At 43.4% G+C, this 27,986-nt stretch overlaps 5 protein-coding genes across 6 annotated transcripts; 4 read left to right on the top strand and 1 right to left on the bottom strand.

The window, feature by feature from the left end:
- On the bottom strand, positions 3,018-7,460 carry LOC8081110 (programmed cell death protein 2). Of its 2 annotated transcripts, none has more exons than XM_021448037.1 (11): positions 7,090-7,460; positions 6,914-6,997; positions 6,690-6,823; positions 6,513-6,610; positions 5,968-6,056; positions 5,786-5,879; positions 5,547-5,704; positions 5,379-5,449; positions 5,033-5,147; positions 4,663-4,872; positions 3,018-3,499 (listed from the first exon to the last, which is right to left on the bottom strand). In XM_021448037.1, the coding sequence occupies exons 1-10, from the start codon at positions 7,327-7,329 to the stop codon at positions 4,708-4,710; spliced, it is 1,248 nt and encodes a 415-aa protein (XP_021303712.1). In that variant the 5' UTR covers positions 7,330-7,460; the 3' UTR covers positions 3,018-3,499; positions 4,663-4,707. The 2 variants fall into 2 exon arrangements, with proteins under 2 accessions (XP_021303712.1, XP_021303714.1); XM_021448039.1 differs by lacking the exon at positions 3,018-3,499 and adding an exon at positions 4,088-4,583.
- LOC8081109 lies at positions 7,503-14,417 on the top strand. Its single transcript, XM_002467965.2, has 12 exons — positions 7,503-7,770; positions 7,862-8,008; positions 8,108-8,223; positions 8,896-9,050; positions 9,555-9,643; positions 9,771-10,293; positions 10,526-10,693; positions 10,922-11,103; positions 11,197-11,276; positions 11,370-11,478; positions 13,711-13,785; positions 13,892-14,417. The coding sequence occupies exons 1-12, from the start codon at positions 7,675-7,677 to the stop codon at positions 14,051-14,053; spliced, it is 1,902 nt and encodes a 633-aa protein (XP_002468010.1). The 5' UTR covers positions 7,503-7,674; the 3' UTR covers positions 14,054-14,417.
- Positions 15,704-16,712, top strand: LOC8081108 (pathogenesis-related protein 1). Its single transcript, XM_002467964.2, has 2 exons — positions 15,704-15,993; positions 16,088-16,712. Exons 1-2 carry the CDS (start codon positions 15,807-15,809, stop codon positions 16,381-16,383), a joined length of 483 nt encoding a protein of 160 aa, XP_002468009.1. The 5' UTR covers positions 15,704-15,806; the 3' UTR covers positions 16,384-16,712.
- Positions 21,780-22,676, top strand: LOC8081107 (pathogenesis-related protein 1). The gene is made up of 2 exons (XM_002467963.2): positions 21,780-21,981; positions 22,076-22,676. Exons 1-2 carry the CDS (start codon positions 21,795-21,797, stop codon positions 22,369-22,371), a joined length of 483 nt encoding a protein of 160 aa, XP_002468008.1. The 5' UTR covers positions 21,780-21,794; the 3' UTR covers positions 22,372-22,676.
- On the top strand, positions 26,441-27,478 carry LOC8081106 (pathogenesis-related protein 1). The gene is made up of 2 exons (XM_002467962.2): positions 26,441-26,751; positions 26,843-27,478. The coding sequence occupies exons 1-2, from the start codon at positions 26,565-26,567 to the stop codon at positions 27,136-27,138; spliced, it is 483 nt and encodes a 160-aa protein (XP_002468007.1). The 5' UTR covers positions 26,441-26,564; the 3' UTR covers positions 27,139-27,478.

The following is a 27,986-nucleotide window of genomic DNA, read 5'->3' as shown; positions in this document are numbered from 1 at the left end:
GCTGCCTGCTGCTGAGCTGCTGGCGTGCTGCTGAGCTGCGTGCTGCTGCTGCTGCTGCTGCCTGCTGCTGCCCTGCTGAGCTGCGTGCTGCTGCTGCTGCTCTGCTGAGCTGCATGCTGCTGCTGCCTGCTGCTGCCCTGCTGAGCTGCGTGCTGCTGAGCTGCTGCCGTGCTGCTGTCTTGTTTAGTTCTAAAAATTTTCAAGATTTTCCATCATATCGAATTTTACGGCACATGTATGATGCATTAAATATACATGAAAACAAAAACTAATTGCACAGTTCATATGTAAATCGCGAGACGAATCTTTTAAGTCCAGTTACTCTATAATTGGACAATGTTTGTCAAATAAAAACAAAAATGCTACAGTGTCAAAATCCAAAAAAATTTGCGAACTGAACAAAGTGAAAGAGTGTCCAAAGTGTTCGAAAGCTAAATAAAATCTGCTGCCGCACGGAGGCGACGTCTAGACGTTAGGCACGGGCAACAGATAGATGGGTGTTGGTAGTTGGGGTGTGGGCCTTCTTTTTTTTTTAATTTGGCAAGTCTAAATGGCAAACTATTGGAGATAGTCATTTTTTTCACTTGCCAAATCTTTTATCAAGTTGCCAAAACTCAAAATATGGTAAATAAATTTTAGCAAACTGTTGGAGATGCTCTAAGGCCTTGCTTGTTTGGATTTCTGGAGCTAACAATTAGTTGCTAATCGTGAGCACCTTTCCATCCAAAAAAATCTAGCAGATTGTTGACTCAATATTCAATTACCCCCTCCATCTAAGAAAGAATGCAACTATGAGTTGCGTGTCAGTTAAAATGGTTCATGTTTGATTAAATTGCTAATGAATAATGTTCACATTTATGGCTCCAAATCATTTTATTTATGAAAAAATATTTTGTAATTAATCTATGGTATTTATTTGATATCATGAATACTAATAGTTAAGTTAGAATTGGTATTTATGAAAATATATTTTGTAATCAATTTTTATCTAAAATTGGTTAAAAATAAGATACTAAAATGTGACACTATGTAAGAATTGCATGGGAGTAACAATTATCTTATTAGTTAAGTCAAACCAGCTAATAGTTAGCTAGCTAATAAATATTAGCAGCCAAAAAAAATCCAACCCGGAGCTAAGTACAAACATTTAAGCAGCTCTATAGTTGATGAGAATCACTTCTCCATTTAGGCTACGAGCTATAAGCTCAAAAAATCTGCTCTCCATCGGTCCTCACCACTCCTCGTCAGTATAACCACTAGAACCTCCTCGGAATTAATTGTCACATGCTCTCCACCTCTAGGTTAGAGAATCCAGAAATGAAACATACGAATTAGAAAGAAGAGCTTTGTCAAACTGAGGCCTTGTTTAGATGCAAAAACTTTTTAAAGTTTGACACTGTAGCATTTTCGTTTGTATTTGACAAATATTGTCCAACTATGGACTAACTAGACTCAAAAGATTCGTCTCGTGATTTACAGATAAACTGTGTAATTAATTATTCCTTTTATTTATATTTAAATATTTAATGCTTCATGCATGCGTCCAAAGATTCGATGTGATGGAAAATCTTGTAAAATTTTAGAATTTTGGATGTATCTAAACAAGGCCTGACTCTAAAATGATCTCGCCTTTAGGTTCGTTGCCAGTTAGCACACCCCGCGGCGTGGTAGCCCGTAGTAAAAGTCAAGTTCTGTCTGCAACACGTGATTCTCGTAGCGTTTTGGGTCGAAAACCTCACACGAGTCATGGTTCCGATGCTACCAGTACCAACTAGTATTTGTTACAGTGATGATCTCTGGCGATGCGTCCGTCTCTCTGGGCTCCGCTCTACTGCTCTTTCGTTCAAAGGGGATTTGACTCTTGAATAGAGACGATTATACGTATGTGTTATACTACTAATAATATACTAATAAAAGTGCTTCCTACCACCGCCGGTCGCCGTCAACGAGGCGCCAGTGCCGCCCAGGAACTTGCACGTACCCAAGCGGCCAAGGCCGATCTCCATCTCCATCTCCATTTCTTTATCGCGGTTTGTTTACTCCGGCCGGCCACTTGCCGGACCATGCCGCGGCGCTGGTACATGATGATGGCAGCAGAAAACAAAAAAGATATACTACAGCCACCAGTGGATCCGAGATTTCTCAGAGCTGTGAGATCTTTCCGGCCGATTGATGCTTTCCGTGCCCCGCTTGCCCGCCAGGTGTGCCTACTCGCGTGCGCCGCATCGGTGCGAGGCGACCCCAAAGCAGAACCAGCAGAATCATCGCCAGTTCGCCACCACGCCTTCCGCTCCGTGGAATCAGCAGCGGGCAGGCGTGAGCATGTAGCCTAGCGACCTCCCTTTTTGTTGGCTTTCTTTGGCTGCCGGCAAGGGACGACGGCGGCGGCTCGGGCCGGCGGTTCCGCGTCTTCTTCCGGCTGCCTCGTTTTTTTATTATCCTCGCAAAAGGCCGGGTACCGGCAGGTTGTATCTGATTTCCGGTGCGCGAGCGAGCCTGAGTTGCCTAACCGGTCCATGCAGTGTCGCCGGCTGGGTCGTCCAGTCGTGCAAGGGACGCCGGCACCACGCCATACGCACTAAAAGGAATACTGAAGACGTGCGTGCGTCAATCGAACAACGAGCGCGTTGCTGCACACAAATGGCAGCGTTGTGGATGGCGTCGTCGAATCGACAAAACTGTGGATATTGGCAACTGAAACATTCCACGCCTAAAAGGCCCAGGCCGAAGAGGACGCTCGCGGGCTGGTAAACACCACTGGAAGATAAACACATATACCCTAATTCAAAATCAAAACTATGGCCGTGTTTAGTTCACTCAAAAATCAAAAACTTTTCAAGATTCCCTGTCACATCGAATCTTGCGGCATATGCATGAAACATTAAATACACATGAAAATAAAAACTAATTGTACAATTTATCTGTAAATCGTAAGATGAATCTTTTAAACCTAGTTAATCCATGATTGGACATAATTGTTAAATAAAAACAAAAGTGCTACAATGTCCTGAACCCAATTTTTTTGGGAACTAAACAAGGCCTATATATCAAAACTTTGGCCAATGAACCATCGTCAGAAAGGTTTACATGCATGTGATGTGAGCACCTTCTGAGACTAAGGGAACAAAAATATTTGGTTTTACCCATCCGAAAAAGAGCATACCAATGATCTTTTTTTTTTTTGATGGAGAAGAAAAAAAAACCCCAAAGATATTAAGTGAGAATGTGAACGCTATTAAACCGCACATGGTGGCCACCACAAAAATGGAAGTATAGGCAACTATTTGCCATCACGTCTACATGGGCCCTGGGGTAGTGCCTAAACGGACCAAACGCAATGTAACGAGCACCAAGCATTGGGTGTCTGGGACCACGGACAGAAGATGCTCAACTCCGGACGACCAATAGACCTGGAAACATTGAAGCCAACCCTACCCCTATCTCAAAAATTATAGTACCAAAAGGTGGTACGTACTTGCAGATGATTCCTGTCAACTCCCTAGCCATACAAGAAAGCATAACAGAAGTTAGTAAATGCACTTTGGTAATGCAGGTCAACAAGGTTAGAGGTTTAATATCAAGGCTTTATATTTGGTCATGGTGTAACGCAGGTCAACATGGCCAAAGGTTTTATACTACATTTGTATTTTGATCTAGCTGAGGATTGAACAGACTACCCAAGATTTCTCCCAGCCCTATGGACAACCAAACTATCACCTGGGCATGAAAGAGTCACATGAGAGTACTTCCATAAAGGAGAAACCACCCAAAGCAACTTAATCACAGAGTGGCCCACCTAGGATTGAAAAGGCAACCGAAGATTTGTATTTTATAAGTCAAACAAGCTATAAAGTTTGGTTTTGAAATTCTCTTGTGATGTACTAGGCAATTAATCTTGGGAATTTTTCTGAACTTCTCATCCACATTTCATGATTCTTTTTTTACTTGACTCGCACTTCCACTTGATGCGGCACAATTCACTAATACCACAGATAAAGCCCACCAACTCAACACTAATTACAAGCCATTACATTGCCAAGACCAACACATTTGATGGACAAAGGAGTCATGAACTCTTAGATCTATGTATAAGAACTTAAAGTGCAATATTCCGTTTTGACTTAATTCTTCCTCCGAAGCTACAAGCCACTTCACATAAATGCACATGGTTGGGAATTGTTATATTACAGGCCTAAATTTTGAGCAGGCAACAATCTTATACAACCGAGAGAATTCACAACTTTTTCTATAGTCAAACAATAACAAAATTGCCTATTGCCTGAACAACAACAAAAAATCAGGCACCTAAAATATAGGACAAGTGGAACTTATAATATCTACACTAGGCAACTATTGTCTGCTGGTATCGTTACCCATGATTGTCAAGACATAGGTACAATGGGACTCGCGAAGCTCTCACTACTCACTGCTCTGAGCATCCCAATCTCCAATTCTACCGATGGGTGTATTTATTACTGAATTGTTTTTCTGACTTTCTGCAAACTTGTTAACACCTAAATTGTTGCTTGAAGATTTATTGATGTTTCATCCTTTGTCTTACAAGCTGATGACACATGTTAAGCCTGTAAACAGACCTAACTACTTATAACAAACAGAAAGTGACTATTAGTTTGCAACACAAAAATAGGTGAAGTTTCAAACCTGCAGAACTGGACAGCAGTTACTCCGAGGAATAGGTAAACATTATTACCGCCTCGTGGTTGTAGGGTACAACTGAACCCAAGCAAATTCCTCTTTGTAGCTAACACTTTGGTCACATGACCCTTGACATGTGTAGACAGCAATTGTTGCCCAATCAAGTGAGTCTGGTTGATTTCCCACACCAAAGAAATAAAGCAATTGTGGCATTAACTGGAAAACAGAACATATATGTAAGTAAAAACCTTTTTTTGATCCTAACTATATCGAGAAGTTTGAAAGGCAAAACTAAAACAGACTATGTTTCAGAACAGAGGGAGCAACTAGTATAATGAAATATGGACTGTGGTCATGAACTAGAAATTTGGCCAACCTGAAACTCATAGCATAATGGACCTCTACAGTAGCTACATGATGGGATATCAGCATTTGAAGGACACCCAGAAGATAAGGCCCAGAGAGGTTTAGCATTTGGTTCTCGACAATACCTGCATAATACACATGTTATGTTTAGCATTTGGTTCTCGACAATACCTGAACAATACACTGTTATGCACATACTGGCAACATTTTCCCATTTTAGAATAAAGTATGCAATGCAAGTAATAAATTCAGGAACGATAGGGCTATTTTCCCAAAAAGACAAGGCAAAATGCAGATGGATTCATTTCTAAACATGGTAAAATGGAAGAGAAATCATGCAATCAATGAGATATCACCTCAACACTTGCTTTGGTTCTCTTGAGACCCGCTCTTGAAAAGATGCCCAGCATTTGTTGTCAGCATCAGCCTACCCAGATAGCAGTAAATAAACACAATGATTGATGCATAAGAAGTCCAACAGAGATTATTCCAAAGAGAATTAAGAAAGAAAATGGGCCCAAAACCTCAAATTGATCCATCCACGACTGCATCATAGCATCGGGTTTCCCATGTCTTTGCATCACCAACGACTTTGAGTTATTTTCATCACCACTATCGGAATCAAAAGTACCTTCATAGTCTATTTTTATCTCAAATTCTAGCCAAGAAGTGCTAGCAGGAACTGAAAGTAGACAAAAATGTGAGCACAACACAATTCAAATGTTAAGAGCACAAATAGCTTTAGTAATCCATACATAATCACCTTTTCCTACAGCTGGCAGAACTGAATTTGAAGCAGCAGAAGAACTTATTATCTGGAGGCAATCATTTTTATGACCAGTACGCCAATGCAGTGCCTGAGAAACAGCAATCAAGAACCAATAATCCAAAATATATGTTTGTGTCAGAAACAAATTGATGGACGCTAAAGTTCGACATACATACCTGATGTTTCTCAGAACAGTATCTTGCTTTCTTGCAGCTACTACAAATTTTATCACCTTTCCAGGTACCACACCAGTGGCATACAGGAGCTGGCAACAAATAAGTATTTGAAAGAATTTAGTAACATTTAACTGTTTGACAGCCAAGGGACAAGTGAAGCTCATTTACCAACAACAGTGGACAGATTGCAGGATTATAGCTCATAAATAGTAATGTGACAGGTCAGAAAGTTCTAAAACAGCAATTGTCCTATATTTATGTTAAAGCTTACACACTTCCAAATAAACTTCTTTTGAACAAAATTTGCATGTGCCATAGGTCCCTAGCCACTCCAAATGTAAATAAACAGAATGTTTCCAAACGAGAAAGCAAAGGTAGTAGTTGACATGGAGAAAAGGTTGCACACTGGCAGAAACAACTTCAAGAATTCAAGTCCAGAAATCCAGAAGCCACTATCAAACATATATTCTCAATTTCACATATTTATACAACAGCAAGTGTATGATACATAGTGTCAACTGCTATGCAACAGAAGAGAACACTACCTCCTGGACACAGTGGTTTGTCAGAGCCATCATACTTTGGAGGTTGAGCTGAGTAGAAGGTGTTACTCCGTGGCAATTGGCAACGGAAAACCTTCACGCTGGAACACAATCCACCTCAAACAATCAAAATCAGAAGATTTCTGAACAAAACCATCACAGATACAGGACTCTCTTCACCTTCTACATGGATTCCCATGCTTGTGTTTCCATTGTTCATGTTGATCTCGAAGCAAGCACGCCATGGATGGGCACATGAACACGAACAGCGTTCGGTGGAAGGCTGCTACATTGTCTTCAATTGGTGCATAAATCTAACCAAAACCAAGCCCAATTGTGACCAAGTGGACATCCAAACAATAAGCAATCGAGTCCCACAACTTCATTGCACACAAAGAAATCACCTGGAGAACGAACTGCAGAGGCTCGCCACAGAAACCGCAGCAGCTGGACTTCCCCGACGGCAAGTTCACGGGGTCCAACCACGCCTGAACAAACCCACACAACCCTCGCATCAACACTGCGACTGTACAAAAAAAGAAAATTAACTACTGGAATTAACACGGATTGGCGCGCGCACCGGGATGCCGCCGGCCTTGCTGGGGAACAAGTGGCGGAGGAGGAGGCCTGGGTGCTTCGGTTTGCTAAGGACGCCAAGCGTCACTTCCACTTCTTCATCCTCATCGTCGTCGTCCTCGTAATCCGCTGCAGCGGCGGAGGGGCCTGCTGGAGGGGGCTGGTGCGGGACCTCGGTCTCGTCGTCATCGTCATCCAGGGAGGTGATACGGAGGCTGCTAAGCTTCTTGGCGCTGGACTCCATTATCGGCGGCGGAGAGGGGGCGGCAGGAGTGTTGCGGCGGCAAAACGGTCGCTGCCTCGCTGGTTTGGCGCAAAAAAAAACCCTAGCCCGACCTCAACACGGTCCGGCTGGCTTCAGCCGTGTGAACTGACCTACAAATGAAACCGACCGGGCCAACATGGGGCGACCGAGCCCAAACGGCAGAACGGCGCGCGAGGGTGAGTCGGGCTTTGGTTTGGCTGTCCGGGGCGTCCGGCTCCCACCGCCGCTACCGCATTCCTCCACAAAACCCTTCCTTCCTTCCTCCCGCCGCCGGCTAAACCCTTCCTTCCGCCGCCGCGACGACCACCCGCCGCGGGGCCAACCATGGCGCCCGTTGCGGCTCCGATACGCGACCTGCTCACCTCCTTCAGCCCCAGCGCGGACTTCCTCGCGCTCTCTTCTGGGGACGGCCGCATCAAGGCATGGAACCTGGAAACTCGCGGTCCTCGCCTTAGCAGGTTGGCACTGAAGCTATGGGCTACCTAACACGCTCTCTTTGCCGTTCGCGCAGGTATGGGACGCCGTGCGGGGCCGGCTGCAAACCGAGTTTGCCGACATCCCGGCAGTGGAGGCGGGCGCGGTCCCGGTCGCTGAGTCGAAGCGCGGCCACCTCGCCCTCGATTACACCTGCATGAAGTGGGTACAGCTTTCCAGCAAGGTGAGCGAATCCACCCGACCACCCCCCATATCGAGATGTTACAGCTTGTTATGTTGGGATGCGCCCTTATCACTTGCTTACATTTTTTTTTCTTAGCAGAAGAAGAGGAAGGCTGGGAGCTCACTGATTGTGCTTGGTACAGGCAGTGGGGATGTGCTGGCACTTGATGTCGCTGCGGGCAATTGGAAGTGGAAGGTCAGCGATTGCCACCCTGGGTAAGTTGGTGTTTAACCTCTTCTTTTATTTCAATTCAAGTGGTAGGGGAAATACAAATTCAGTTGTTGAAACCAATAAACCACAATTGAGTACAGGATCATCTATGGCCATTAGGCCTGTTCATGGGTTTGGTCAAAACCGATTCACCCCACAAACCAATCCATGGGTTTACTCATTGCAGAGTCAAAATCACATCCTTGGATGGGGCTTGGTTCTCGGTTTACAACAAGTCAAACCGGCTAACCCATCCTTGGTCATCTTCAACCTTTGGACTGCCACACAGAAACACTCCGTCAAGTTGCTGCCGCTGCCGCTAAGAAGACCGCCGTTGATTAGCAAATAACTACATTCCTGCAGCGGATGGTGGTTCCACACTGTCTCCGCTGGCCCAGCCCAAGCCAACCCATAATGGTAGCCAGTATCTAATCTGGGCAAACCAAAGCCAACCCAGTCAAACCACTAGCTGCAGGCTGGTTTCCCAAACCTGCCTAAACCGTGGATGAACAGGCCTAATGACCATACTTACAAGTAACATTAAAAATGGATGTTGTCAAGCATACTCATATTGTATCTTTGGCCCTGTCCCTGTTGGGATTTTTGCTGCTAAGGTTAATCTCTGAAAGCTTTATCTCAGTTATGCTCACTTACATTGGATTACATTTTGTGTTTAGGGGCGTGACGGCTGTAGCGTACTCAAAACATGGGCGGAGTGTGTACACGGCAGGCGCTGATGGCATGGTCTGTAGGATTGATGCCTCTGATGGGGCTGTTGTTGGGAAATTTAAATCTTCTTCAAAGGCAATATCTGCATTAGCTGTGTCATCAGGTATCTCAACTGTGAAATGACTTCTTAGTTTGTTACTTTATTGGCTCTACTGCACTTGCTCTCATAAATTGTGCCTTCTGGATGTAACACTGCTCTGATTGCTGTGTACGAGCCAATGCTCAGTTTCAATGTATCCGCTGTGGCTATAGATGTAACAGGATTATATCTGGTAGATTGGCCTATAGATTTAACACTTGGCACATGAGCTCAGTGAAGACATCTGTCTATCTGCATTATGAGACGATATATTGACACTTATGATGTTTTTATGGAACTGGAAATCTAACAATATTATTCATCAATTGATAAGTTACAGGTATTGATATATCATTTATGCTGCTTGCAGAAATGTTTATTTAGTTACATTTGCACCTTGTTTTTGCCAAGGTCCTTGGTAGGAGCCATCTTCTATATATGCATTTTTTGCTTGTATATGCAATCCATATCCAGCAAAGTTCCACCACTTAATTTTAACTACATGCAGCTTGCACTTGATTATGTCAGATGGAAATGTGTTAGCAACAGCAGCTGGCCAGTTGAGGACTTTTGACACTTCCAGCAACAAAAAGATTAAAAAATTCTCTGGACATCCAGTGAGTATCTCTTGCTTTCTCTTACCTATTGGTGTTCCTCTTTCAGGACTACTGTTTAGAGATATGTACCCTCTGTATCTAAGTACCCATCTTTTTTTTATTGCATGCACTCATGAAAACTTCATAGGTTGCTGTGAGGAGCATGGTTTTTAGCAATGATAGCCAGTATGTTTTGTCATCTGGAGTTGGGGAACGCTATATTGCCATTTGGAAGCTGGGCAGTGGGAAAACCCAGAGCTCAAACTGTATCCTGTCGATGGAGCACCCAGCAATATTTGTGGACTGTAAATGTTCAGACGAAGGAGAAACACACATTTTGGCTATTTCTGAGATTGGTGTCTGCTATTTCTGGTCTGCAAATGATGTGGATGACCTGCGTAATAAGAAGCCGACCAAGATCATATTGTCTGAGTCATCTGTTCCAACAGTTCATCAGGCATTCTCGATTTTTGCCGCAAAACTTCAAGGAGTGGATGGACCTAATTCTGCCCATGTACTACTGGCTTATGGGTCTGTAGTGAAACCATCTTTTGATAAACTTTTGGTTTGTTATGGTACGGATATTAATTTGGGCATTTCTCAAGATGGAGTTCTCTTGCCAAATACTCAAACCACCATGACAAAGAAAGTCCAATCTGTGAAAAAGCAAGGTATAGTGAGAACGTTTGTTAGTTATGTTGAAAATTTTATCTTGCTTCTTCACTTCACCTTCTCTTTGGGAGTTACACAAATGATAACACCTTTACATTTCTTTTAGTAGCTAAGTCAGCTACGAACTTGTGCTCTAAATTTGTGCAATTCTTAAATGAGCGAAGCATGGATGCCCCTTTTTGAGTTTTGGTAGCTACTCTTGGGCTAAATCTTGTTTTTTTTTTCTTATAGAAATTATAACTGCTCTAGACCGAGCCAATGCTGAAGATGCTATCCTTCCTCTTCCAAAGCTCCATACACAGGAAAAGAAAAGGAAACATGGTGTAACAAAACCCAGTGATGAGGTGGAGCCTGAGATTCATAGTGACCTCACCACTACAAGATCTATTCATAAAAGAGGTAAATGACATATTGGTAGTTTTTTATTCTTTTTCTGTACAGCATAGTCAAGAAATGCAGCAGTCTGGGTATGTTGAACTTACATAAGCAGTTGTTTTCCCATCACATATACATATTGTAGGTTATTATTCACTAGTATTTTACTTTTGGTTTCACTGAAATTTACATGTACAGTGTGTGGCTGTCTTAAACATTTCCATAACTACATTTACTCATTTGTTTGTTTAGTTCCTGTGCAAAGAATCGAAGATGACAGCATATGCATCGAGGATATGATGAGGGAGTGTGGTATCATTGACACTAGATTAGATGAGAGCATGAAGGGCCATCCTGGCATTCCCTCTGATATTTTGTCCGATCTGTTTGATGATGGCAGCATAAAATTTGATGCTAATTTACCTAGCAAGAAGGTTTGTGGAATTGAATTTCATTTCCATATTCAATCATATAATCTATTTGCATGTCTATTATACACTATTCATGATAATCTGTTCTTTCGACAGATCCGAGGTCATCTAAGATCATTGAAACCTGGAGATGCTTGCAAACTTCTTGAGAATTTAGTATCTGCATGGATAATAAGGTGCTTAAGACTCAATTTACATGTCTGTTCTCCAGTGCTTTCTCATGCATTGTGTAATTATGTATTTTGCCTTGTTTGTTGATGTTTCCACAGATCTGGTAGCACAGAAGTTGTATTGCGCTGGATATACTGCCTGTTAGTCATTCATGGCCGTTTTATTCCCTCTGAGAAAACAACAAAAGTAATTAGCAACCTGCACAAGGTATAGTTTCTCACACCAGTACTGGCTGTGTACTTCATATGTTAATTTTTCATTTGCAGCTCTTTCATGCTTTGCATACTATTTTGAACATTTATAGCATTGCTGTTACTATCTTATTGGTTATTTGATTTGAAATTAGAATACAGCAGAATGTGGCTCACTAACTTTAAGACCATTGCAATTAGGGTAGATTGGTACTGAAGTTTGGTACTCATACTGAATGATAATAGCATTGGCCACTACGTCTTGTTGACAACTGATGAAAACACTAGTTTATGATAGAGGATTGAGGCATTAGTGACTGAACTACAGGTCCAATTATTTATATATCACAGTGGAATAATGTGGCTTGCTAATTTGAAAGCCTTCTGATGTTAGTGTTCATCAACAACATTGCTCGGCAATACCTAAAGATTGCTGAATGCCATGTGTTGGTCACTGTGGGGATGTTTGGATGCTAGCCATAGTCTACCACAACTAACTTTAGGTAAGTGTGGCAAGCCACAAAAAGTGTGGCTAGCAAATTGGTTGCCACACTTTGCCATGCCTAAAGGAATCTTGCCACACTTTTTAACTCTATGACATGTGGAGCCAAAAAAATCATGCCTAAGCTTAGTTGTCAACCAAACACTTGCCAATTTGGTCAAACTTGCCTAAGATAAAGTGTGGCAAATTGTGGCTAGCAACCAAACAGCCCCTACATCTTCTCAGGTAATTGGCGACAAGTGCTAGTGCTAGCCTTTTGTGGACTCACGATCTTAACCATCTGATTGGTGTAGAGAGATGCTCTGTTTTTCTGACCTGCATCATAAGATGCTAATGTTGTTGTTTTTCGTAATCTTGATGATATGCCTTAATTCCACCCTATACTAATTGGATGGTGTCGAGGGCAAGTTCATGTGTCTGAAGGTTTCCCACTATAGAGGTTTCTTGACAGCTCAAAGAATGATATTGTTCGATCTTTCATATCAGATTGCAATACAATGGCTGCACAATGTTGTGCAAATAAACATACAAAGATAAGAGGAACAATTTCTATATACAAAGTGTTAGAGGCCAGGCATGCGGTGGAGGACTGGGCAAGGGGATGACCATGCATGCGACTGACATGGGAGGGTCAATCACGGCATAAAATTTGAAGTTTCACATCGTCGGTTTGAGGCCAGAGTGCTGAGCAAGAGAGAAGGTTTTCCTTCTAGTTCCTGCTTATTATCTCTATCGGATTTTATTACAGAAATAGGCACTCTGGTCTCCGACATGTAAAACTCCTAAATTTAGGCCGTGATTGGCCCTCCCATTTCAGCCGCATGCATGGTCATCTCCTTTTCCCCCCCTTGAATACGCAAAAGCTTTGCGTATCATTGTATTAAGTAGAAGAGTTTAGACAAACAAACAACACGCTTGTATTGAGCGCTGAAGGAGGTCAACCTAACACAGCCGTAGCTGGATCATCCTAGCAAAGAGACCTCTAGATTCGACATTAAAGGAACCAATACCGACACAGCGGTGCGACCTAGGGGTGCATGGTCATCTCCTTGCCCAGTTGCGCATGCATGGTCATCCCCTTGGCCCAGTCCATGCCTGGTTGTCTTGCCTGGGTCTTGGTCATCCCCTTTCCGAGTCTTGTGCCTCTGACACAAAGAGATAGATATGGCAGACATCATGCTATATAATAAGAGAGGTGGTTGTATCATGTAATTAACTTCTGGAGTTATCTAAGTCAAACTATCTTAAGTTACTACTCCCTCCGTTTTGCTATGTTTGTCCATGGCGTCAGGTGAATATTTAATTATGTCCCACAATGTTTGTTCATTGTGACATTAAGGCATCATCTGGAAAACGAAATTTCATAGTATTTGGTGCGATTTTACTTGTTCCCCATGAACTGTGATTTTTTTTTTTTTTTTTTTTTTTTTTTTTTTTTTGAGAATGGGCATTAACATCATGAAACATTCTGTGTTTACTTTATGCTTTTGTTTTGGTTCCAGCACTAAATTACACCATGCTTAGCGAGTTTTGATATTGCTGAATTTGGGAGGTTTAATTCAACTGAATTTGCCGAAATATGACCTAAGATAGTAAGATTGATATCTATTGGCAGGCTGGAACAAACCTGACACCAGACCAATCTTAGTCAACACAGCTAATTCTTTTTAAACAGTGCTTGGCAAGTTGTGGCCAATAGGCATTCACAGACGTGCGCAGAAAAACTAATTGTTCCTTCATTTGCAGATGTGTGCAGAAAGATACAAAGCTACTGAAGATTTGCTGAAGCTTTCTGGCCGGCTTCGATTAATAACGGCTCAGGTTTCATCCATATCCAACGCTGAATCATTGAAAGATAACCCATAAATTCTAATGTTTCAGTTAATGACTAAACTAAATGATCATGTGTTAATTTGAATTCCATCAGGTCGACAAGGCTGCTAGTAGCATGTCTGAGCCGACATCAGAGGAGATGCAGGATGCTGCTTTCCAGTCTGACGAAGACGAGGATGAAGACGTTGATGAAACAGTGTTTGGTCAAGATTCACAAAATAGCGATGACGACGACGATCATGATGATGCTAAGTAGGCTGTACTGCTGGTATTCATCATTATGGTGATGTATTTTTTTAATTACATTTTCAAGCTTGATTTTTGTCAAGTTTGTAAACTAGGCAACGCAGAAAGGTTGCACAGAATTTTGACAGGGTGTGGTTGCATTTTGAAGCCACTTTGAAGTTGTGCCGCTCGCCTTTACCTCCTTTCCTTATACGACGGCTATGGGGGATTAGTCTGACGGGTCGAAAGTTACGTACCCTAGGGTTATCTCCTTTTAGTCTGATCGGTTAGACTGACTGGTGGAAAGTTGTGCTTGTCATGGACCGTCATCTCCCATTTTAGCTTAGTCACCCAAACTTTTGTGGTGGTGTTAATTGTGATGACTTGTACGGTTGTGGATTGCCTTTTCTTCCCAAGTAGTTTCAGCTTTCACCCCACCTCCATATAGTGATGTGAGATGTGCAGCTTGTTGGTGAAATACTCTGGGCCATACAATCTCCATGGCTTCATATAGTAAGCGTGAAAAGCCTTTTCTTTAAACAAAACTTGGACGTTTTTAAAACGATGCAAATCTACATTGTATCTATAGATGTGTCCTTTTTTGTCGTGTACAAAAATTAAGATGCAAACTTATTCGGTAAAAATGCACACATAAATTATAAATTTTAGGTCTGTGTGCGAACGTGCATCTGAAATTTATCAGTTTGTCTGGATTTTTCTATATTATATATGTTTCTATCTTAACCGTTGTGGCGAAGTACATCTATTGTGGTGAAAACATCTACCTGAAGTATGTTTTAGAAGGTTTTAATATATTTGCACCTAATTGATAGTTTGCACCGAATATTTTTACACCTAATTGATAGTCTGCGCTCAATATTTTCTCCTATAGCTGAGGCCACCGCCATGATATTTTCCGTATGCACTCTGTCCATGCTCTCGCCACTAGAGATATTTACAGGATGAATATAAAGAGGTGTATTTACAGGGTTATAGTACAAATTATAGTATGATGGTAAACTGAGAAAGCAAACAACGGAAAGGAGTTTATGATAAGGTTAATAGCCACTGTGCGACACCAAAAGAGTGATGCATGTACTGTGCAACCGATATAACTCTCGTTTCTAATCACACTAACCCACCACGCTTACATGCTTTCTGATCTGGAAGCTCGTCATCCCAAACTATTCTAGATGATTTGGCTCGCCAATTCGACGATATATTCTACACATTCAGGGGTTGAACGTTGACGGAATGGCAGCACGTTTCCTGACTTTCTGCGACCCCGGCCACATCGCAATCGACTAATGGACCAACGAGCGACGGTGCCGTGCCAAGCCAGGCCTTGTTTAGTTCCAAAAAGTTTTGCAAAACTTTTCAGATTCTCCGTCACATCGAATCTTTAGACTTATGCATAAAGTATTAAATATAAGCGAAAATAAAAACTAATTACACAGTTTGGTCGGAATTGATGAAACGAATCTTTTGAGTCTAGTTAGTCCATGATTAGATAATATTTGTCAAATACAAACGAAAGTTCTACAGTGTCGATTTTCCAAATTTTTTTGAACTAAACAAAGAGTGTGAAATGCCGACGATGACTCCCGGGCATCTCATCCTCACGGGACGCCACCAACCCCCGCCATAACTGACTAGGGAGTATTATTTAAAGCCCTCAGTCCGCCACTCTCGTGGCAACACAAGCAGAAGCGGCAAGCCTAAAACCACCAGCGGCAGCACCTTCAGCTAGCGCAAGTTTAGTCGATCGGCTGATCACTGAAGCAATGGCCTCCGCCAACAGCTGGACCCTCGAGATCCCTTCGCCGGTGGCTGCGCCGCGCCTGTTCCGTGCCGCCGTGATGGACTGGCACACCCTGGCACCCAAGGTCAACTCCCACGTCGTCGCCAGCGCCCACCCCGTGGAGGGCGACGGCGGCGTTGGCAGCGTCAGGCAGTTCAACTTCACCTCATGTAAGTGTCCGCAGCATGCCCAGTCGACATGATGTTCTCGCTTGATCATCGATCAAACAGCTAGCGCCTGACGTGGAATCGATCGCTCTTGCAGTCATGCCGTTCAGCTTCATGAAGGAGAGGCTCGATTTCCTGGACGTGGACAAGTGCGAGTGCAAGAACACGCTCGTCGAGGGCGGCAACATCGGCGTCGCCATCGAGACCGCGGCGTCGCACATCAAGGTGGAGCCCGCGGCAGGCGGCGGCAGCGTGGTGAAGGTGGAGTCGACCTACAAGCTGCTGCCAGGTGTGGACGCGAAGGACGAGGAAGCCAAGGCCAAGGAGGCACTCACCGCCATTTTCAAGGCTGCCGAGGCCTACCTCGTCGCCAACCCCGACGCCTACAACTAAATCTGTGGATTGGGATGTGATTCCCCTTCCTGAAGTTCGGGTTTAATTTTCTTTTACTTTCCTGGAGTTTTCCTCTTTTTTTCATACAAAATAAAATAAAGCTGCTCTATGCAGTGTGTGGTGTATGGACACGAGATGTTATAAGTGGTTTGTGATGCTTTGTTTGTGTGATTATGTATAGTTGTATACCCTCATGGTTCTTTTCTATGTGGGAAGAAAAAGGGCATACATAGATTATACGAGGTACTTTGTTTTGGAATCCTATGCAAGTTTGACTGTAAGAAATGTTTGCTCATTTCGAATAGATATTTGGAGACTTTTCATTCTGCTGAATATGTCATTGTTGAAATTTGAAATGATTTTTCGAATAATATGAAGACTCTAGGAGTTACAGTGTTCACTACAAAGGTGAGAGAAGTAGGCATTTGTCATGACTCGTAGGATATGTGTAGACGGCGATGGAAGATGGTATGGAAACAGAGGTGTTTGGATCCAACAAGAAAGAGGAACATAGTCGCTAATTAGTGGACATGAAGCCCAAGGGAAATGATAGGTGGACCCAAAATGGGAAGTCGGCGCTGTGTTGCCGCAAAGGGGGACAAAATGGCATGTAACAAACATGTTTTATTAATTGAGACCCAAACTCGATCTAAAACTAACGTTCCTCCTCGCGGGCTCCCGCGGCGCTAAAATTCCTCTGATTTCTGTCCATTTCTTGCTGAATCTACATATAACTCTTCCTAAGCTATCTTAGTTCATCGCAATTGGTACTTAGATTAGGTTGATTCTTGACCAACAACTAGTTCTAAGGTATCAAGCTACTCCAACAACGACAAGGTCTCCACCCTCGAGTCATGGAAGACCACATCGGAGACGACTAGATGGCTTCAAAAGTTGGAGGCGCGACCACTACCACCACCACTGCCTCCACCGCCCGACTACCCTGCTTCAACCGTTCCCGCGGCAGCATGGTTTGTTAGACCTCAACTTGGCTCCAAACATGGGACAGGTTCATCTGCGTCATCCATGGAGTGGTTCAGGAGCATCGCCATCAATTGCCTCATCGGGATGTTGACAGAGGGATCCTTGGGCCCCATCCGTGCCTCTAGAACACCCTCTGTCGTACATGGATTTTTCACAATATTCCTATTCTCATACACCTTGGGTTAGTCTGATGCCCAAATCGATTTTCCAAAATTTGATAATGATAATTTATGGTTGTGGAAGGATCATTGTGAGATGACTCTATGAGCAAGACACTGAAGCCCAGGTTTGTCGCATTGAATTTTGGAGGACCGCTGCTACTTGGTTACAATCTGCAGATTTGCATGGTCGTTTCACATCTTGGCCTGCTCTTGTGATGCGGTTTGCAATTATTTTGATCATGACCAATATCAGTTACGTATGAAACAATGGAATAAACATCGGTACACTAATTCAGTCAAGAGTACTTTGAGCAGTTTGAATAGCTTGCACATCATATTCTGTTGTACAATAGCTCTATGATGATGTTCACTTTGTGACTAATTTCTTTGGAGGTTTAAAAGAAGAGATTCACTCTCCAATTTCTTTGCATCACCCTCCAGTTTCTTTGTATCTTAACATTAGTGGCCAAGTACATCTACTGAGGGTTTATGTTTGCACTCAATTGATAGTTTGCACTAAATAATTTTGCACCTAATTGATAGTTTGCACTGAATAATTTCTCATGCCTCTGCCACCACTATGATAGTTTTCGTATGGGCTTTGTCCATACTCTCGCGGTCTCGCCACTAGATATATTTATATGATGAATAAAAAGAAGCGTATTATTGAATTATAGTGTAATAATCATATCATGGTAAATTGAGAAAACAAACAAACCTTTACTTAATTAGTTAATTCTCGAGATTGGAGAGGAAAGGACTTAATTATAAGGCTAATAATGATAGTGCAACACCAAAAGAGTGATGTAAGTAGTCAGGATGCTCGCCTTGTATACGAAAGGAGGAGATTTGGATTGTGCCTTTTCAAATGTTCAAGATGAAGACACCGGGGTCGGATGGTTTTCCTGCTCATTTTTCAGCGGCATTGAGACTTATGTGGTGAGAAGGTGTGTGTTATGTTGTTGCCTGTGTTGGAGGGGGAGGATGATCCTTCTATGATAAATATCACATGTACAGTATTGTTCCCAAAAGTGGAGAAGCCGGTCGAGCTAGGGCAGTTTCAGCCTATCAGTACGTAATATATAAGATTGCTTCTAAGATGGTGGCAAACAAATTGCAAATTATTTTATCCAGCGTGATTTCGGAAGAACAATCAATATTTGTGGCACGGAGACTCATTACAGACAACATACTGATGATGTATGTATGCTTGCATTGCATGAAAGAGAACAAGGCAAGAGAAAGCAAATGTTGTGTGATGAAACTTGATATGTGAAAACGCTAATTTGATTTTGGATAATTGATGAAAACTAAGTGTACAAATTATTATTCTATATATGAGATAGTATTGGTACACGTGGAGCTAGATGATGGTATCCATGATGATGGAGTTGGCAAATGTAAAGATCAAGTACTCCAAATTGGAAAGAAGAAAGAGAGAAGAAAAATGGGCTCAAGGCAAAGGTATATGATAGAGTCATTTTTATTTCGCCAATTAAGACATCATAGAGGATGTAGTTGGGTTTAGGACCATACTATGAAGATAGAAAAATCATGATTAAAGCGGTTATCAAGTGCCAATAGGTGTTGTTGATCATGCATATGCATTAGAACCTAGTGTGCTTAATACCTTTAAAAATACAATATAATTTATTGGATATAGTGATGTATTTTAGGTATTTCTATAGATTGCAAATCTCAGATACATATGTGCCAAAGTTTTCAGAATCTATACCTATCTATAAAGAGCCAAAATTTCATCCTGTCTTTTTTTTCTGCCCTTTTTTCTGTCCGCTCGCCCTGTCCGCCTTCGTCTGGCATCTTGCCTGTACCGGCTTTGACTCACGGCCAAGCCTCCTTTTACCTAATCTTATACGTTTTCAGTAGAGCTTGGAAACAAAGTTCATGTAGAACCTATACATGTACAAAGTAATAGGGCAAACAAGTAAAGGAAGGAGAAGCCAACAAGTCAAATAACAAAAAGAATTACAAATCGAACCCAAATCGAAAAAGAAGCCCAAGATTTTCGTTTGGATCTACCTCTGTTTTCTATATAATAACAAATCCTCTCTGCTTAGGTTGTCTCCAATAGGAGACCCATTTGGGAACACAAACCCAAAATGGGTCTCCAACGCAATAACTATAGCCTCCAACAGAGTACCCATACAGAAAACCCATTTTAGGTATCAGGAGAGGCATAACCCAAATTTGGGTATTCTCTCTCCTCGAGACCCATTTGCAGAGAGTGTTTTCTTTTAGGTCTCGTTGCTGGAGAAGACTAAAAATAGGTATGGAACCTTTTACTTGTAGCGCTACCCTGATGATTGTTGTAGATAGTCTTAGCACTCCTGGAATCTGCCCTCGAATCAAGTAGAAATAAAATCTAACAGCGCAAAAAATCGAAACAAATAGTAGCAAGCTGTCGACGCCCTTGATGAGGATGATGGCGTGGGAGATCTTCTAGGTGGCGCTAGGGAGAATTCGAGGACGCCGCTGGCTGTCGACGTGGGGATCCGCCGGCGTGGCACAAGAGCACGGTGATGGACGTGTTGCCCAATAGCTCGATAAGCCCCAATCGTCCATGAGTGGAGCTACAAGTCAGAGAGCAAGGCAAGGGTGGAGAGACATAGAGATCCAAGCGAGCAAAGTTTTGGGGCAATCTCCACACAACCTCACTAGAGCAGGGATGGAGAGGACGCCCATGGGTGGAGGAGAAGAGGAGCAGGTGTGTGCACAGGTGTGGCGGCGGCTGGTGAGTAAATATTAGACCTAGGGTTATTTTGGATGAAGCATTATATACTGGTGGGATAGTGGGCTGTAGTTGGGCTGAGCCGGGCTGACACGGACGATTTTGCGCTGTCCGTGGTTGCCCAAGTTGACCAAGCTATTGGCTGGGTTCTTCGTCCCCACATCACATGACCACGGGTTCCGAGATTCTCAGCACACGGACGGACAGAGGACGAGGGTGCCATCACTTTAGGTGTGGAACAGGATAGTGGCGAGACGAGACAGAGACAACGAGCATACTTCTGCTATTTAACCGGAGACGAGGCTTGGAGCCCTGAATTGAAGAAGCACCACGTTCCAAAAATCGAATCCACCTGAGCTTCAAACCGCTTCACGCAGCTTGCGCACAGCGAGCTCAAGCGAGCTATCCCATGCCAGACCAAGCAGCATCAGGTCGCATGTGCCACGTGCAGCGAGAATCGCTTGAGCTGGCAGTTTTTCCCAAAGAAAAAAATTGATGTGGAGACCCACAAGATCACAATTTTGGTATGAAAGCAAATAGAGATGCTACTAAAAAAAAAATTAGAAAACTGATTACCTTCATTCAAGGTAATAAAATTTGAAACTAGAAACATCATAATTTTTAGGAAGGGCGCCCAAACAACTTATATTAGTATTGTGGATTTAGTGCCATAAATTTTAACTATGGTAGCCTACTATACTATTTATTAAATAATGAAAAATTTTTATGGTCATTTGTTCTCTCCAATACTAAAACTTATATATCCCGTTGCAACGCACGGACATATTTACTAGTAAAATATAAATTGTCACTATAAACTACAAGTATTAAAAAAATGTCAAATTATTCGCAAATTATGATGGGACCCACACCTTCCCCAACCATCCCTTCCCTTCTCCGCGAGCTCCCGCTGCGGCAGAGGTCCGTGGTGAAGTTGGCCGCACAGAGGCGGCAGCTCCTCAACCTCGGCCAGCGGCGGGTCCTCTCCCATGGATCTCAGGAAGCAGGTGGCTACGGCGGATCCGGCAGCCCTCCCTCACCCCGACCACGACAACGGACGTGACAGCCCTCTACAACCCCGACTCCGACGGCTGCTTCTCCTTGGTGCCGATGGTGGCATCGGTGGACCCCTGGCAGCTCCTTCGGTCCTTATTCCTCACGCTCTGCTTCCGCACCTTCTAGATGTTGAATGTTGACGGAATGGCAGCACGTTTCCTGACATTGGTCTACAACCCCGGCAACATAGTATATTATAATAATGGACTAATGGACCGACGAGCGACTGAGTGACGGTGCCGTGCCAAGCCGACACAACTCGGAAGAGCCGCCGACGACTCCCGGGGCGTCGATCTCATCCTCACGGGACGCCACCAGCCCCCGCCGTAACTGCCTATATAAAGCCCTCAGTCCGCCACTCTCGTGGCAACACAAGCAGAAGCTGCAAGTAGCACTGCCACGCACAGAGCCTAGCACCGACGTCTAGCGCAAGTTTAGTCGATCGGCCGATCACTGAAGTAATGGCCTCCGCCAACAGCTGGACCCTCGAGATCCCTTCGCCGGTGGCCGCGCCACGCCTGTTCCGCGCCGCCGTTATTGACTGGCACACCCTGGCGCCCAAGGTCGCTTCCCACGTCGTCACCAGCGCCCACCCCGTGGAGGGCGACGGCGGCGTTGGCAGCGTCAGGCAGTTCAACTTCACCTCATGTAAGTGTCCGCAGCATGCCCAGTCGACTTGATGTTCTCGCTTGATCATCGATCAAACAGCTAGCGCCTGACGTGGGATCGATCGCTCTTGCAGTCATGCCGTTCAGCTTCATGAAGGAGAGGCTCGATTTCCTGGACGTGGACAAGTGCGAGTGCAAGAACACGCTCGTCGAGGGCGGCGGCCTCGGTGTTGCCATCGAGACCGCGGCGTCGCACATCAAGGTGGAGCCCGCAGCCAACGGCGGCAGCGTGGTGAAGGTGGAGTCGACCTACAAGCTGCTGCCGGGCATGGACGAGAAGGACGAGGAAGCAAAGGCTAAGGAGGCACTCACCGCCATTTTCAAGGGTGCCGAGGCCTACCTCGTCGCCAACCCCGACGCCTACAACTAAATCAGAGGATTCGGATGCGATTCCCCTTCCTGAAGTTTCGATTTAATTTTTCTTTTTCTTTCCTGGAGTTTTCCTCTTTTTTTTTCATTCAAAACAAAATAAAGCTGCCCTATGCAGTGTGTGGTGTGTGGACTTGAGATGCTATAAGTGGTATGTGATGCTTTTTGTTTGTGTGATTATGTATACCCTCATGGTTCTTTTCTATGTGGGAAGGAAAAGGGCATACATAGATTATACGAGGTATTATGTTTTGGAATCCTATGCAAGTTTGACAGAATAAGAAATGTTTGCTCATTTAGAATAGATATTTATTTGGAGAGTTTTCATTCTGCAGAATATGTTGTTGTTGAAATTTGAAATTACTTTTCGAATAAGAGAACTGCTACAATACTCTTCTTTATTAAAATTGCGCGGATCTTAAAACAGGCAATCAGATGAACTAAATATTTTTCTTAATTCTTTGTCACATGGGCCCCTCATGAGTCTGACCATATCCAACCCAGCCCGTGCCTAACTAATCTCTTTCCTATCCCTGGTGCGCGTTCGATTCGCTTGGAGCTGTTTATTTGGTGAAAAATTTTGGTTTCGGTTACTATAGTACTTTCGTTTGTATTTAACAATTATTATTAAATTATAGACTAACTATTCTCAAAAGATTCGTCTCATAAATTATAGACGAACTATATAATTAATTATTTTTTATCTATATATATTTAATATTTCATACATGTACTGCAAAAAATAATATAACAAGAAATCTTAAAAACTTTGCAAAATTTTTCAGAACTAAACAGCCCTGAGTTCCGCAAGAAGCCACCAGTTCCGTTGAAGCCCATCGTAACCTGTGTCCTACACATATCGTCGCAGGATCAGGTGGAGTGGAGTTGATCATAATGCCGTGCTGTAAAACCCGATGAACATCACATGTATTTGTCATCATCGCCGCCCGCGTTGGATAGGAGTGTCATTGTGTCGTCATCAGCGTAATGGAGGATGACAAGGGGGCGTCATGTGCGACTCGGCGAGACCCATCAGAGTAGCTGCGTCATCTCAGCATAAGCACTCCAAACGTTCGAATTCTTTTTCCAGATCTAGATGATATTAAAATGGATTGGGTTTGGGCTGGACGTGGAAGGGCCAGGCCCATGCAACACCTAGATAGGTAATAATAATTAAGAAAAAACATTTATTTAATTAGATTTGATGCTTTGAGATGCGTGTATAATTTTAAAAGGAAGGGTTCTGGAGCAGTTGCCTTTGAATAATATGAAGACTCCACAAGTTATAGTGTTCACTACAAAGGTGAGAGTACGCATTTGTTATGACTCCGCGGCATATGTGTAGACGGTGATGGAAGCTGGCCCGACGTAGATGTTTGGGATCCAACAAAAAAAGAGGAACATATAGTGGACATGAAAGCTTAAGGGAATGACAGGTGGACCCAAACTGAATGGAAAGCCGACACTATGTTGCCTTAAAAGGGGCCAAAATAGCGTGTAACAAACATGTTTTGTTAATTGAAACCCAAACTCTAAAACTAGGGTCCTCCACGCGGGCTCCCGCCGCGCTAAAATTCCTCTAATTTCTATCCAATTCTTGTTGAATCTATGTCTAATTCTTCCTAAGCTATCTTAGTTCATCACAAGTGGTACTTAGAGTAGGCTGATTTTTTACCAACAACTAGTTCTAGGGTATCAAGCTACTTTAGCAGCTCCTTGGCAAGTTCACCAACCTCGATTCATGGAAGACCACCGCAGATTCATCGTTGGGGATGCTATTGCAGACCACATCGAAGATGACTAGATGGGTTCAAAAGTTAGAGGCATGACCACCGCCACCACTACTGCCTCCGTCGCCTCGGCTACTCTGCTTCAGCCCGCTGTAGCATGGTGCGTTGGACCTCAACTTGGCTCTAAACATGGGGGACAGGTTCATTTGTGTCATCCATGGAGTGGCTCAGGAGCATCTCCATGAATTGTCTCATTGGGATGTTGAAAGAGGGATCCTTGGACCCTACCCGTCAAACCCGGTCATGGGTATGCCTCTAGAACACCCTATGTCATACATGGATTTTTCACAACATTTGTATTCTCATACATCTTGGGTTAGCCTAAAGCTCAAATCAGATTTCCCCAAATTTGATAGTGACAATTTGTGGTTGTAGATCATTGTGAGATCTATTTTGAAGTGTACTCTATCAGCAAGACATTGAAGCCAGGTTTGCCACATTGAATTTTGGAGGACCGCTGCTACTTGGTTACAATCTGCAGATTTGCATGGTTGTTTCACATCTTGGCCTGCTCTTGTGATGCAGTTTGCAGTTATTTTGACCGTGACCAATATCAATTATGCATGAAACAATTGGATAAACTTACTTCGGTCACAGAGTACTTTGAGCAGTTTGAACAGCTTGCGCATCAAATTCTATTGTACAATAGCTCCTATGATGATGTTTACTTTGTGAGTAGTTTCTTCGGAGGTTTGAAAGAAGAGATTCACTCTCCAATTTCTTTGAATCACCCTCCAATTTCTTTGTATATTAACTTTAGTGGCGAAGTACATATACTATGATTGTATATTCACTTTATAAGCTCTGTCCATATTCTCACCACTAGACCTTTTGCAGGATGAATAAAAGAGATGTATTTATTGGATTATCGTATAATAATCATATGATGGTAAATTGAGAAAGCAAACAAACCTTTGCTTAATTCTGGAGATTGGATACGAAAGGAGTTAATAATAAAGCTAATAACGATAGTGCAACACCAAAAGAGTGATACAAGTAGTCAGGACGCTTGCTTGTATATGAAAGGAGGAGATCAGGATTGTGCTTTAAATGTTCAAGATGAAGACATTTTTTCAGCTGCATTGGGACTTATGTAACGAGGATGTGTGTGTTGTGTTGTTGCGTGTGTTGGAGGGGGAGGATGATCCTCCCTGATAAATAGCATATGCATAGTACTGATCCCAAGAGTGGAGAAGCCGGTCAAGCTAGGGCAGTTTTGACCTATCAGTCTATGTAATGTAATATACAAGATTGCTTCTAAGACAGTGGCAAACAGACTACAGATTATTTTACCCAAGGTGATTTCGAAAGAATAGTCAACGTTTGTGCTAAGGAGACTCATTACGGACAACATACCGACGGTGTATGAATGCTTGCATTTCATGAAAGAGAAAAGGGCAAGAAGCAGATGTTGTGTGTGATTAAACTTGATATGTGAAAGCGCTATTTTGGTTTTAAATAATTAGTGAAACCTAAGTGTAGTAATCATTGTTCTAAGTGTATATGAGATAGGATTGGTACACACTAATGGTGGAGCTAGATGATGACATCCATGATGATAGAGGTGGCCAAATGTGAAGATCATGTACTCCAACTTGGAAAAGAAGAAAGAGAGAAACAAAAATAGGCTCAAGACAAAGATATATGATAAAGCTATTTGTGTTTCACTAATCAAGACACTATAGAGGATATAATTGGGTTTAGGATAGATAGTCGTACCATGAAGAGGAGAAAATCATGGTTAAAGCGGTTATCAAGTGCCAATAAGTGTTGTTGATTATACATATGCATTAGAACCTTGCGTGCTAATTTAACACCCTTTAAAATACTTTGAGAAAATGCTAACACACAATGTAATTTATTAGATAAAGTAATATATTTTAGATATTTCTATGGAAGCAGATATCTGAGATATAAATACCAAAGTTTGTAGAAAACAATACAAATTATTTCTATGCATCGCAGATCTCCTTGATTATTGATAACAGGGGTGGCATCGGTGGACCCCTGGCGGCTCCTTCGGTCCTTCCTCACACGCTCTACTTCCGCACCTTCTTGATGTTGAACGTTGACGGAGTGACAGCACGTTTCCTAACATTTGTCTGCAACCCCGGCAACATATATTATAATAATGGACTAATGGACCGCCGAGGCGACGAGACGATGCCGTGCCAAGCCAACCCAAGTGGGAAGAGCCGCCGACGACTCCCGGGCGTCGATCTCATCCTCACGGGACGGACCATAACGGCCTATTTAAAGCCCTCAGCCCGCCACTCTCATGGCAACGCAAGCAGAGAAGCTGCCATCCTAGAACCACCACCAGCAGCACTGCCACGCTCAGAGCTGAGCACCTAAGCAGCTTCAGCTACCACAAGTTTAGTCGATCGGCATCACTGAAGTCGTAATGGCCTCCGCCAACAGCTGGACCCTCGAGATCCCTTCGCCGGTGGCCGCGCCACGCCTGTTCCGCGCCGCCGTTATTGACTGGCACAACCTGGCGCCCAAGGTCGCTTCCCACGTCGTCACCAGCGCCCACCCCGTGGAGGGCGATGGCGGCGTTGGCAGCGTCAGGCAGTTCAACTTCACCTCATGTAAGTGTCCGCAGCATGCCCAGACCAACATGATGTTCTCGCCTGATCATCGATCAAACAGCTAGCGCCTGACGTGCGATCGCTTTTGCAGTCATGCCGTTCAGCTTCATGAAGGAGAGGCTCGATTTCCTGGACATGGACAAGTGCGAGTGCAAGAACACGCTCGTCGAGGGCGGCGGCATAGGCGTTGCCGTCGAGACCGCGGCGTCGCACATCAAGGTGGAGCCCGCGGCCGACGGCGGCAGCGTGGTGAAGGTGGAGTCGACCTACAAGCTGCTGCCGGGCGTGGACGAGAAGGACGAGGAAGCCAAGGCCAAGGAGGCACTCACTGCTATTTTCAAGGGTGCCGAGGCCTACCTCGTCGCCAACCCCGACGCCTACAACTAAATTTTCTGGATTGGGGTGCGACTCCCCTTCCCGGGTGGCCTTATACATATTTTCTATGTACGGAGATTGTGTTTTCTTTCCAGTTCCTTTTTTTTTCATGCAAAATAAATAAGGCTTTGTCCGGCGGACTGGCAACCTGGCATGATTCGAGTGAATCCATGCGTATCATGCATGTAAAACGTGGTCTTGTTGCCATTCCATGAGGTTTAATTCCCATATATCAAAATTACTGTTCGGAGCTTCAGACCAGAAATAAGCAGACACACAAACTGAAGTGTCTAGTATTTATGGCATGAAAAATTTATATATTGTGCTATGTAAAGTCACACATTGAGCCTTATTCTTCCATGTGCAAAGACCCTTGCTACTGATGACGTTAATGAGACGCCAAAGTATACTTGCAGATTATGGTCTTGTACTACTCAAAACTTAACTAGATGACCTTCTTTATTGTGTCACGCCGAGATATTTCAGGTTCTCAAATTTGGTGTAGTTGCCAAGAAAAATATTTGCTTGTTACTACTGCAAGTTTGCAATGTAGGAGGACAATCCACTTAGTCATAAATTCTACTTGCACACGACTATGCAGGCAAAAAAATCTAGTAAGTAGCTGAAAACAGTTTGAGCTAAACTTTTCAGTTTTCGTTCATCAAGAAACTCTGAACTAAAGGAGAACAATAGCTGACGAATTTTAGTGGTCTTTGGGTTCCCAACTAAAATTTAGTCCCTATCACATCCACTAGCGAAAGGTAGTGGAGGCGAAGCTGGGCGCTTGTTGCCCCAGCTTCCTGCAAGCGCTGATCATTGCAAAGTCTGCATTTGTGCTTTGTCAGGTGTTGTGCCTCACG

The sequence above is a fragment of the Sorghum bicolor genome, chromosome 1 (genome assembly GCF_000003195.3).
Source record: "Sorghum bicolor cultivar BTx623 chromosome 1, Sorghum_bicolor_NCBIv3, whole genome shotgun sequence".
NCBI lineage: Eukaryota > Viridiplantae > Streptophyta > Magnoliopsida > Poales > Poaceae > Sorghum > Sorghum bicolor.
This window is presented reverse-complemented; position numbering and strand designations above follow the sequence as displayed.